At 44.5% G+C, this 12,416-nt stretch overlaps 1 protein-coding gene across 2 annotated transcripts in view; it reads left to right on the forward strand.

Moving 5' to 3' along the window:
- The window catches only part of Fstl4 (follistatin like 4), a 684,516-nt gene that overhangs the window by 316,029 nt on the left and 356,071 nt on the right, over positions 1–12,416 (forward strand). For both annotated transcript variants that reach the window (XM_035447502.1, XM_035447503.1), the window contains one exon: positions 330–363. In XM_035447502.1, the coding sequence (XP_035303393.1) occupies positions 330–363 (34 nt within the window). The remainder of the gene's footprint in view (positions 1–329; positions 364–12,416) is intronic.

Here is a 12,416-nt window from a genome sequence, read left to right on the forward strand (position 1 = left end):
CACATAGGTTCTGGGTACTATACTTGGGGTCTTCTACAAAACCAGTGTATATAGTCTTAATCTCTCTAGTCCCAATAATGTGTTTTTTAAATCTAAGTTTCCAAAGTAATAAGTTTTTTACATTTTACAAGTGTGTTTATTTATGATTTATGTGCATTCACCCATGTGTGTGTGAGGTTAGGAGACCCAACATTGCTGACTGTCTGACCTTATTACTCGATACACCTTTTGGTGAAAATGCAACTAACAAGATTGGAGTCATTTGTAACTATCTGTACCTTCTGTATCTATGAATTATTCTTCAAAACCACATCTCTTCTCTCTTTCAGGAAACCAGAGGCTTTGAAGTCACAAGAAGAGAAGGTAGGAAAAATTTACTTACATCTATATCATTCTTGGCACTGACATTTTGGAAGGCGCTTGGCTGAAACTAACATGAACTTAGACAGTGGGCAGCCTGTTCTTTGAAACACCATGTGGTCTTCCCTGCATGCTAGCTGTTTGCCTCTTGGCTCAAGAGACCCAAGAGCTTAAGGCTGGATTTGCCTGTGAAGTCAGGAGCTCCTGCCTTCAAGTATCAGAGGCGGCTCCTGGGAACTGGCTCACTCAGCACCACATGTATAGTCTCTGATGAAGACCCTCATGTTGGGGTGACATTTGAAGTCATTTGGTTTCACCCAGAAAAACATCAATAATAGCCCCCCCCCACACACACAAACACAATGGTTTGTGGTCTGGGAAGTTTCACTGTTGGACAGGCAAAGCCTCTATGAAAAATGTTTCTGATTAGATTTTTACAGCTTCATCTAAGCCAGAATAGAAATAACCAATTAATTTCCCCTTTGAAAACAATTCCATGATGTTCCATTTTCCCTGCCAGCCTTCCTCTGGCACATTTGTTTTCTGGTCTCAGAGGTAAGCATGTACGGATGGCAATTTCAGAATCTTCTAATGGAAATTCTCTTATTTACTTTCAGTAGCAGCTAGTCTCTAATGAGAGAATGTCTTTTGTGTGATTTGTGGAATCATCTCTTTATTGTAGGGATGGGTAAGTGCATAAAGTCAGAAACCATAGTTTATTCTCGGTCTAGTACAGAGGCTTTGGTTTTAGCCTTAACCTCATCCTCTCTGTGGTACCATCTCCAGAAAGAGTAATGATAGGGTATAAAAACACTCTTGGCTCCTAAGTCAAACATATTTTTTCTTCCTGGTTTGTTCACACCTATGTTACACATTGAAATGAGAAGTTTGGACAACTGTGGTACCAGCATTTAAGAGCTTGATAACATCCTGGCAGTACTGTCCATACCTGTCACCCAAGTGACTGCCATCCGTGCTTCTGAAACCATAAATTCAAAGGAGCTGGGTAATCTGATTCTAGCAGGAACTTTCTGGTTTCCATGGCTCAGTGTGCAGTGGCCTCTGAACAATTTCAATGGGGCAAACCACATTCTTTGGACATTAATACCAAATTAAATTAAATGAAGGTAGATGGAGGGCAGTGTTTGTTTTTGAAAATTATGTTCCCAGTGGAACCAGTGACTGTAAACTGGAGAGAAGGAATGAAGGTAGAAGTTGGCATATACTATGTAGCCTTGAATAAGTTATCTGTGTGAGCACACCTGGCTGAGACTAAAGTTAATTTGCATGAAGGACTCACATGTAAACTCAACCTTTTTGTAATCTTACTATCTGTGTGTTGAAAATATCTTTGACTAGGCTGGAGTTATGGGACAGCCCTGTGTATTTCTTTCCAAAGACAAAAAAGTCCTCACTGGACTTCCAAGGCTTAGAATTCCCCAAAGGATGACAGTAAGTGGACCAGAAAGGGCACAGATACAGGCATGCCACGCTGTCTTCCTTCACAGCTCCTGCTCCCCAAGCATCAGCCTCCACGGTGACTGACTGGGAACATGTGCTTTGGGTTGTTATTAGCAAATTCTCCCTAATCACAAATGTAGTTTCTTCTTATTGTGAATGATGTCTTTCTTGTTTTCTTCTGTCAAAGTTGAGTGTTTAAGAGCTCCTGCCAAGCTTGATGTCAATGCTTGTCACACGGCAGTGAGAAAGGGAGGTTGGGGCCTTGAAGGGTGTTTCCAAATGTTGGGGAACTGATAACTCATTGCCTTGGGTTTTGGGGGTCGTTAATCTTTAGAACAGTATATTAGTATTAAAAAATAATAGCAGTGCTATGAAAACTTAATTATTCCTATCAACAAAAACGGATCATTATTGTCTAGTAGGATACATGTTGGGTTGAGTCCTTGCTCTGACTTGACCTGGAACAGGAGCCGTCAGTCATGCTTAATTCACTAAGCCCAGGAGGGTCCAGAGTGATGGAGAGAGATAACTCTGAGTGATATTTGAGTCTAAAAAGGCAGCCTCCTGACCACAGAATCTAAGAGAATTTTCCATGGAGGTGTGTGTTCTTCCATTTCTACACCTAACTCAGGGTACCAGCTGTACCTGACATTTAATATCACAAATACATTTGCACATGACCCAGTGCAAATCCCCACTATGACTTTTAGAAGTGCTTGAATAAGTGTGGTCAGATGTGAGAGACACTGACACTAACCAGGGGGTGACAAGTCTAGGCTGAATCACAGCAAGGGGGTGGGGACCTTGTTTAATGCTCCTACAGTCTGTGTGCTTTGCACCTCATCCTAAGTTACCTCTGCTTCACACCATCAACTCTTTCCTGAAGCATTTGGCTCTGCTGTTAATCTATTCATCACCTAAAAGCAGAGACCTCTTCTATTCCTCTCCATGTTCCCCATAATCCTAGGCCAGGGCCAGTAATTTGTTTAATTTGTACTTCTTTTTAATTAAGAATATTTTTATATATGAGAATTTCATTCATGCATGCAATATATTTTGATCATATTTACCCCATTACTTTAATTCCACCGAGATCCACCCCTACTTCTGCCCTCCCCAACTTTATGTCCTTTATTCATAAACTGTTGGTTCCACTTTGTGACACCTATATGCACATGAATGTAAGGGCATCTACTTAGGCATAGGCATCCTATTAGATACCATACCCTTAAAGAAAAATTTCTTTCTCTCCCCCTCTCTCCCTCCCTCTCTCTCTCTTAGCAGCCAACAGTTGTCAATGGTTCCTAAGCTATGGGTGGGAGGCAGTGAGTCCCTCTCCATCCATGCTAGAATGTTGACTGGCTTGATCTCATGCAAACAACTGTAACTGAGGTGAGTTCAAGTGCACTGGTCCTAGAATGTCCAGAATACACTGTCTCAACCCAGTCCTTTCTGACCTCTGGTTCTTAGAATCTTTCTGCCCCTCTTTGAGTTTCCTAAGCCTGTGGCACAATAGATATGATATAGATATCCCAATTATGGCTGAGCACACCACAGTCCTTATTCTCTGCACTTTGACCAGTTATAAGTCTCTGTGTTAACCACTGTCCACTGTACAAAGAACCTCCTCTGGTGAGGGCAGAGAATTCCATCAATCTATGGGTGTAAAGAAACAATAACGTCTTGATCCTGCTCATTGGAAAGCAAAAGACAGTTTGATATTATGTCCATCTAACAAAATAGCAGCAGTAAGTTCATCCCTAGGGCCTATGAGCTCCCCAGTCATGGGGTCTTGGCCAGATAAACAATATCAGTCACACATCTCCTCCTGTGGAGCAGGCCTTAAATCAGAAAGTGGTTGGTAAGCCCCATAATGTTCATGCCACTATGGAACCCATGGACATTTCTTGCCAGGCTGGTTGTTATTGTTCCTTGCCCAGTTCACAGCTGGGTAAGAGTGGTAATGACTTTTCTCTCCCATCATCCTGCATAGGACCTTGTGGTAATAATTACTTTTTGAATTAAGTACAAGCTGCCCATTTGCACCCTGGTCTCAAATTCATGATATACCAGTGAGGACCCATATTCTGAATTGTTCCTACTAGTTTTTAAAATACCATTATAGTTCTTCAATGTGTATTGCCATGTCTGGTGATATTATATTCAAATAGGTTCTAATGAAAAGGAAAGATGCATTCTGTGTACATTTGCTAGATGTTCCTGGGTAAGGCATTGATGAGAGGGCTTTGGGTTCAAATAAGCTTGGTGTCTTGGGGGTGGATGTGGAGATATATTTTGAGACTCTGTTCTCAAAGAAAAACAGACAGACTGACACAAATGATATATTGGAGTCCTAAGCTGGAATTTGTGAACATGACCTTGTTTAATGGAGTCTCCACAGACAATAGACATACCAAGTTAAGGTAAAATCATATTGGTTCAGTGTTGGCTTTAGTTCCATGAGTGGCAGTGGGAACTTCATACATAGACACAGAAGGAGGATGCCATGTGAAGGTAGAGACAGGGTATCACTGACAACCACTAGCTAGGAAAAGCCATGGGGACACTGTTTCCCCAGAGCCTTCAGAGAGGGACCATGGATAATCCAGCCAACCCCTCCTTTGATTTTGGTCTTCTGACGTTCAGAACTGTGAGAAAATGAATTCCTGTTTCTGAAGCTTCTAGTTTGTAGTACTTTAATACAACAGCCCTAGGGCACCAGTACACTAGAAAGTGCTGAACTCAAAAAACCAGATGAGTTGTGTAGCTGCAGTTGAGTTTGTTTGGGCTGCAGAATCACTCCAGCTTTTGTGTTAAATACACTCTCAGCAGGGAAGATAATAGGCAGCATTTCCCCAAATCAGCATCCCATGGGATGAAACAAATTTAAGTTTGCCCGTGTTCAGGGCTGGCACTGCCTTCGAGAGGTCTGTTGCAGCAAATCCAGCCAAGTGGATGGTGTCCTCAGCAGCTAGGCACCAGGGGCTGAGCTGCCTGGAATGGTGAGGAGAGTGCAATGATGCTGATTTACTCATTATGAAGTTTCAGAGAATGCATTATCTCCCTTGATCTTCAGTACTCCTGACACAAGCAGAGCAAACAGCACCTTAGACTTGGGGCTCCTCCCTTCCTTTCCATGTTGTCAGTGGAGACACGGACGTTCTCTACACCGCACTCTTATAAGAGGTGATTGTGTAAGTTGTCTGATCTTGGCTCATCCCCATCAAAGGATATTGCACATAACATTGGCTACCAAGCCTACATAGCTGAGAGCAACCCAATCTAGGCTTGTAGTAATGACTCTCTCATAGTAGTAAAGATTGAGGCAGGACAGCAGCATCACAGGGTGTGTCTAGGCAAGGACATGTGTCCTCTTAGAGGGACAAGCCTGTTGCTTCTGCATTATAATTACAGCCCTGTACTGACCTAGGATCCAGCACCCATCTGCGCTAGCTGCACAGGGAAGCAGCCATGGCTATATGTCTAAAACACATCGTGTGTGTGTGTGTGTGTGTGTGCGCGCGCGTGTGTGTATGTGCGTGCGCGCGTGTGCACGTGAGCGCGTGCTTGTGCATGTTGTTCATGCATATGGAAGTTGGGGGCGTGAATGTTAGGCATCTTCTCCACTGAGCCTGGAGCTTACTGATCCAGCTGGGCTGGCTGACCTGTAAATTCACCCATGTAAAATGTTAGGCAAGGGGGTGTGAGAGTCTGTAATCCCAGTGATGGGTTCTGAATTCAGGGCCTCATGTCTTCACAGCAAGCCTTCTACCCACTGAGCCATCTCCCTAGCTTGAGCATTGTTCTTTTTACATCTCTTTCCAGACACCTAAAATTTAATTTCAACCTCTACTGAAACTTCACAGTGAAGAGTTGCCAATCTTAGTCCTTCCAAGACACTCCCATGTCCACTCGGAGGGCAGGTGCTGGCTGTGCCTGCCAGAACCCATCCACTCACACCAGCACTTTTCTCTGACTGATCCCATCACTTTGAATTACAGCCATAGGAGCATCCTCGAGCTCCTGGAGCAAGTGGCTTGGATAATTCAGTCATTGTCAGCGATCTTTGAAGGGCAGGAGGTGATCTGTAAGCTATTCCAGATGTCTGTGATTGTGCTGTGATTAGGGGCTTGAGTTCAGAGCTGGGCACTGGGGTGTCATGTTATATTACTGGCCCTCCAAGGATGCTTCACTTCCTGTGTTCCAGCCCTGTCCTGGCTTTCCAGGAAGGTGATGAGAGACTGGGAAGGCAAGGATGTTGCTGTTTTCAGGGGGAAGGAAAGGCAGGAGTGATTATCACCCTTAGCCTGGGTGCCTCTGGGTACTTAGGCTACTTAGCAATGCAAATCCCCCCAACTAAACAGGACTTTCAGCACCGAACCCTGGCTTCCTGAAAAACCCTGGAATCAGTCCCCAGTTGACAGTTGCCTCTAATGGCCCCTTTATTGTCTTGTGCATCTGGGGGAACTTCAGCTATCAAGATCAGCATGGTGTTTGCCATTAATTCTGATTTGGTTTAGCAGATGTTTTCTGGATCTCTCTGTTGCCTGCATAATGTGTCTCATGTGAAGTGTGGCTAACTCTGGGCTGAAACAGATGAATGAACTCCGAGGTTTGTGGGAACTAACTAATGGCTGCAGATGGAGGGAACTTAAAAGGAAACCAAACAGTTGACAGTGCTGGGGCAGTAAGTTCTTTTCAGTTGTAGACTTCAACTTAGCAAGGTGAGGAGTTCCCCACCCCCACCCCTTCACTACTCAACACTGGAGTATTGCTCATTCTTGTACAAGAGCTGGGCTCAAAGAAGTGGAGAGTGACACTGTCCCTTTACAGTCCTCTTTACAGCAGACTACCCAGCTGCCCCAAGGTAGATGAGAGATGGGCAGCCCTGTTGCTAGGGTGTCTATTCAAGTGCAGGGATTCTCCACTTAGGCTTGTTTTTTTGTTTGTTTGTTTGTGTATAATTGTGTGTGCGTGCACATACACTGGAGTTCAGAGGACAACTTGCAAGAGTTGGTTCTCTCCTTCTTCCATGTGGGTTCTGTTGACTGAACTCAGGTCCTCAGGCAAAGAAGCCTGCTGAACTGTCACCAGTACTCCACACTCTACAAGCATCCCTTAAAGACAATGCTTACAGAACCATATCCTTGGGGATTACCATCACAATACTTTGACCAGGATGCCTATCTGGAGTTCACGAGGGGTGGTGGTGGTGGGGAAGTCACATTTCAAGGAGATTATGATTTCTGTCCTTGTTTCTTGTCTGTTGATAAAACATCATGACCCTAAGAGGAAAAGGGGCCATTTGCTTTATAATTCCAGGTTACAGTCCATAATTGCAGGGAAGTCACATTATCAGGAGCTTGAGACCTTTGGTTACACCACATCCATAGCCAAGGGCAGAGAGAAACAAGGCACCTGTGTCCCCTGCTTGCTCACTCAGGAAGTTTTCTTCACTCTTACACAGTCCAGGGCCAGACGAGGGAATGGCTTTGCCCACAGTGGGTTGGGTCAATTAATGATCAATACAACTCCTTGCATATCTGCCCATAGAACAACCTGACCTAGATAATTCAACTGAGATATTCTTCCTTGGTGATTCTAGATTTTGTTAAATTGACACAGTTAACCAGCACAATTCCCAAGGTATGAACCATTGCAGAGTCACGAGGACCATGAGATCACCCCTTCCCTTGGTATCAACATTATGATCCCACCCCTCAATGTCCAAGAGAGGGAGGAGATGGGGACACTCTTATGGGACCTACTAAGTTTTTATCCTTGCACAGAAGTTGCACCTTCCCTGAGCATTCAGCAAAAGTTAAGATTGACATTTGACATCTTCCATTCTTTCTTAGTCCCCAAATCAGAAGGAGTCTCTACTTTTTAGGAACCATTGAAATGGTCTTCTCTCTAGGAGCACTGAGGCTTTGTGAAGCTGTTTGCTCCAGCATATTAATGTGCCATTGGCAAGCCTTTGGAGTTAATTATCTGTGACTTCAGAACCATTTATTTCTGTCTCTTTGTCTCATTGTCACCCAGCACTTTTCTTTATTAGGAAACGAAGTAGAGAACCCAACTGACCATTATGTCCTAATTCCCTGGCTGTCATCAAAATTAGTTTACCTCTTAAAAATTCTTTTTAACAACCCCTACCTCCCAAACCTGTGCCGTCTCATTATTTTCAGATCGTGATGTCTCTTAACAAATCTTTAATTTCTCTGCATTGGCACGAGCAGAGCCCAAACTGGGAATGAGCTAAAGGGGGAGGTAGCTCATCTAAATTAGCAAGGCTGTCAATGTTCTCTTGTGATTCATCAGCCTTAGTAGCTGAACAGTTGGCTTCTTTCCTTCCCTCCCAGCTATGGTGGGAGAGCCACAATGTGCCTCTAGGGTACACATGCTTGTGAACCAGCCATTGCTACCCCAAAGGGCCTTTGCAGGTCAAGTGACCATAGTCGGAAGGGCCTGTGAGTTATAACCTGTTCCTTGGTCTCGATATATTCTTATTTGAGTTGTACTTCTTGCCCAAGGCTTCCATTCAGTTCCTGGAAATGCTTCAGGGCTTGCTTATAGAAGGCCTCTGTGTGTGTGTGTGTGTGTGTGTGTGTGTGTGTGTGTGTGTGTGTGTGTGTAGCTAGGGGAGTGGTGTTTGAGACAGGGTCTCACTTTGTAGCCCAAGCTGCCCTCTGACTCACAGAGACCAATCTGCCTCTGCCTCCTGAGTGCTAGGATTAAAGACGTGCACCACCATGCCTGGCTCACACTGTCTACATTTTAAAGCCAGTTTGGAGACAAAATTCAATTCTGCAGGTAAGAAGGGTTCTAATGGAAATGTTTTCAAAATAGGCTTACTTGCTCCCCATAAACACCTCCTGAGATGGGGCAGTGCACTCTCATTTTGTAAATAGGAAAAATGGGGGTGGGGGGGATTGAGACTTTGTAGGAGATTGATCACAGAATAGAACCACAGGTTTCCCAGAGGCCACTGAGGAAAACACATTTGCTATGGCTATCTGACAGTGTTTGTATTATTCTGTTTCAAAGTTCAGGCTCACACACGGACTCCTTGTTCTTCAGGTGACAGATGGAGGGCAAGGGACATTGTAGGGCTCTTGATGATGGTAAGCCTTGCTTGCTTGGGAGCCCTAGCTTGCTGCAGTCACAGAGAAACAGAGCCCCCCCCCCCCATCAGAAGAAATCGGGCTGGCAGTGAGTTGTGGGAGGAAGAGGACATTCCAATCTGTGTGTTTGGCTAATTTTAGGATTCCTTTTTGGCTGGAAGCAGCACTCCCCATCAGCTGCTTAGTGGCTTTATCTGCTATCCCATCATTTGCATGAGCTACTGAGCATTCAGGCACAAGTCAGAGTCCTGTGGCCAAGAGGAGCTGGATTACATCAGGGCCCCACATCTAATCTCATGCTTAGACACTTAGCCCAACTGAAAATGACTTGATCTCTTGCTCTGCTTTTAAAGACAGTGGGTTTGTAAAAACGGGCTACGAAATCACTTTTCCCCTTTTAGGGAATTTGAAATAATGTCTTATACTGGATGTATTTAGGCTGCCCTTGCTCTCGAATGCTTTCTGACTTCCCCTCTTTTTCTACTTTTATTTATTTCTACACCCACTTATCTGTGTGTGTGCCAACACGTGCACTATATGGAAGTCAGGGAACAACTATTAGTGTCAGATTTCCGTCTATCATGTGGGTTCCTGGATTCAAACCAAGGTTGTCACCTGGTGGCAAAGGCCTTTACCCACCGAGCCATCTTGGAAGCCCTGAGTTTGTTCTCTTTCTAACACAGTAGTTCTCAAACTTCCAAATGCTGTGACCCTTTAATACAGTTTATCATGTTGTGTTGACCCCCAATCATTAAATTGTTTCATTGCTATGTCGTAACTGTAATGTTGCTACTGTTATGAATTGTAATGTAAATATCTGACAAGCAGGATATCTGTGAAGGGGTTGAGAACTGCATCTGACATGTTGAAGAAAATCTGTGAGCTGGAAAGAGTGAGGATACTATCTATCATTGGTGTTAGAAGCAGAATCCAGCTCAGAGACAGCAAGGGACTTGTTCTGGGTCACACAGCTCACAGCTTCCAGTTCAGAATTCTCCTTAAGCTTACTGAGGAAGTTTATAAACTAAAATCCAGTGGAATGGGGTGGGGGACATAGCTCAGTGTGGAGTGCTTGTCTAGCATGATGGCGGCAGTCCCCAGCACTGCACACAAGTATTGTAGCATGTGCTTGTAGTCCCAGTACATGGGAGGTAGGGCAGGAGGATCTGAAGTTCAAGGTCTTCCTTAGCTACAGAGAGAATTAGAGCATCTCAAAACAAACAGCCAACAACAAAAACCAATGGGAAAGCAGAGATATAAAAACAAAACAAACTTTTAAAAACCTCCAGGGTAGTGCTCTTTAAAATACTGTAAAGAGAACTTAGTCAATGTAATGAGCCCTTGCCTTGTGGAATCAGAGTATTCAAAATGTTCAAGTCACATTCAAGGTGCCTGTCTATGCTGATGTGTAAGTCCCACATGACAAAGCTGAAGTTTGAAATGATGACAGTTTAAAACAGAGCCGCCAAACTCTACTCCCCAGGGCTGGAAAGATGACTTTATGGTTAAGAGCCCTTGCTGCTCTGGCAGCGGATCTGAATAGTAGCAGATCTGCTGAGTTTGGATCCCAGCACCCACAGAAAGGCTCATAACTGTCTGTACTCCTAGTTCCAGGATATCCGATACACTCTTCTGGCTTCCATGTGTACTAGGCACATATACAGTGCATAGACATACATGCAGACAAGACACTCATATCCATAAAATTTTTAAAATGGAAAAACAAACCTAGCTTTATTGTCACGTGTCAGTAGACACATCAGTAACCTCCAAACCCAGATGCTCCCAAGATGGACAGTTCTGCAGCTCTGCTGAGAGCACCATGTCTTCTGGAGACCAGATCCAGAACTGCCAACTCTGAACTCAGGACCAGCCATCCACAGATACTTGGTGGATGCCAGGAACAGGGTGCGATTCCCCTGTGTTTCAGAGCTCAGGTCCCTGTGTTCTCTCACGGCCAGGCCTCTCAGTGGTTCTCTGTAGGATTTCTTTTCTACTTTTTAAATTAATGGATTTTTTTGCGTGTAGTCATGCATGTGTGTTCAGGTTTGCATGCCACGGTGCACATGTGGAGGTGAAAGGACAAACTTAGTGGAGCCAGGGCTCTCCCTCCTCCTTTAGGTGGGTTCTGGAGACCAGACTCAGGTCACCAGGCTTGGTGGTAAAGCCCTTTACCCACTGAGCCATCTCACCTGCCCCTTTTGCAAGGTTTCTGATGGACGAGATAATTTGCACACACAGACGAAGGAAAGCCATATAAACAGCAGGTAACAGCGATTTCCTCCAGTCCTTTTGGAAATGCATACCTTTCTAAGACAAGAAGGCGGAGGCAGTGGTGCTTTTTATTTCTTGTTGTTTAACAAGCTCAGCAGCATCTGTGTGTTTAGGAAATAATGAAATCACCACTTCTTCCCCAAGAGATTTCTGCAAGCAGAGCTGTCCAGGACCGGCCCATCTGTCCAAATTCTGCATCTCCATGTAGAATGTCTCAGGAGAAGACCAGATGAAGCCATCCCAGAGCCAAACACTGTTAGACAACTCTTAGTTCAGAGTGTATCCATCCATGATGGCAGGGTCCATGAGGATGCAGGAGTCAAAGATCTGAGATACTGGAAATACAGGGAGAATGCAGGTCCATAGCTCAAAAACCATAGTTAGATGACCTAGAGAAATACTGGGTATGTCTACACTCCACTTTCCAGAGGTCAGCCCCACAGCCAGTCTTCATAGCTGTTCCCTTTCCACAAAGTAACCTTCCTGGTGCTAGGCATGGTAGCAGGCATGCCTTCCATGGCAATGCCATTCATGGTATCATCCCAGCTACTCAAATGCAGATAGAAGGTTCCTGAACCTGTTGTGGTTTGGATATGAAGTGTTGCTCTCCAAAAGGCCCATGTGTATTATAGTTTGGTCCCTAACTGGCAGCACTAGTAAGAGGTGTCTGGAGAATGAAGCCCCAACTTCATCAATGGATCATCTATAGATGAATTCGTAGCTGGATGAGCTATTAGGAGGAGGAACTAATTGAATAATCCCTCACTGGAGATGTCCCTTTGATAGGTATGTCTTGTATCTGACCCCTTGTCAATCTCTACCCATTCCTTTTTCCTCTCTTTTCTTCTCTGCCACCATGAGGTAAGCAGCTCCCTTCCACTGTACTTACCTGCCACAATGCTCTGTCACTATCGCCCAGGGATTTTTGGATTCTGGGAATCCTGTAACTCTTCTATATTCAAGGGGCTAAGAGAGCCCTTGAGCAAATACAGAATTCCTGTTGGCTACTGATATAAAAACTCCCCACCATTAGGGCTCCATCCTCTCTTTCCTTGTGAACACTCCAAAGTCATCTTAGTTTCTGCTGAAATTGCTGAACTTCTGCTGAGCCATCTTGAGCCCCACCTACAGTTTATAAAGCAAACGCAGGCTTCTCCAAGACCTCTGGGCCCAATTTCCACACCACAGTTGTTTTAA

This window comes from Cricetulus griseus, chromosome 7, assembly GCF_003668045.3.
Source record: "Cricetulus griseus strain 17A/GY chromosome 7, alternate assembly CriGri-PICRH-1.0, whole genome shotgun sequence".
Lineage (NCBI taxonomy): Eukaryota > Metazoa > Chordata > Mammalia > Rodentia > Cricetidae > Cricetulus > Cricetulus griseus.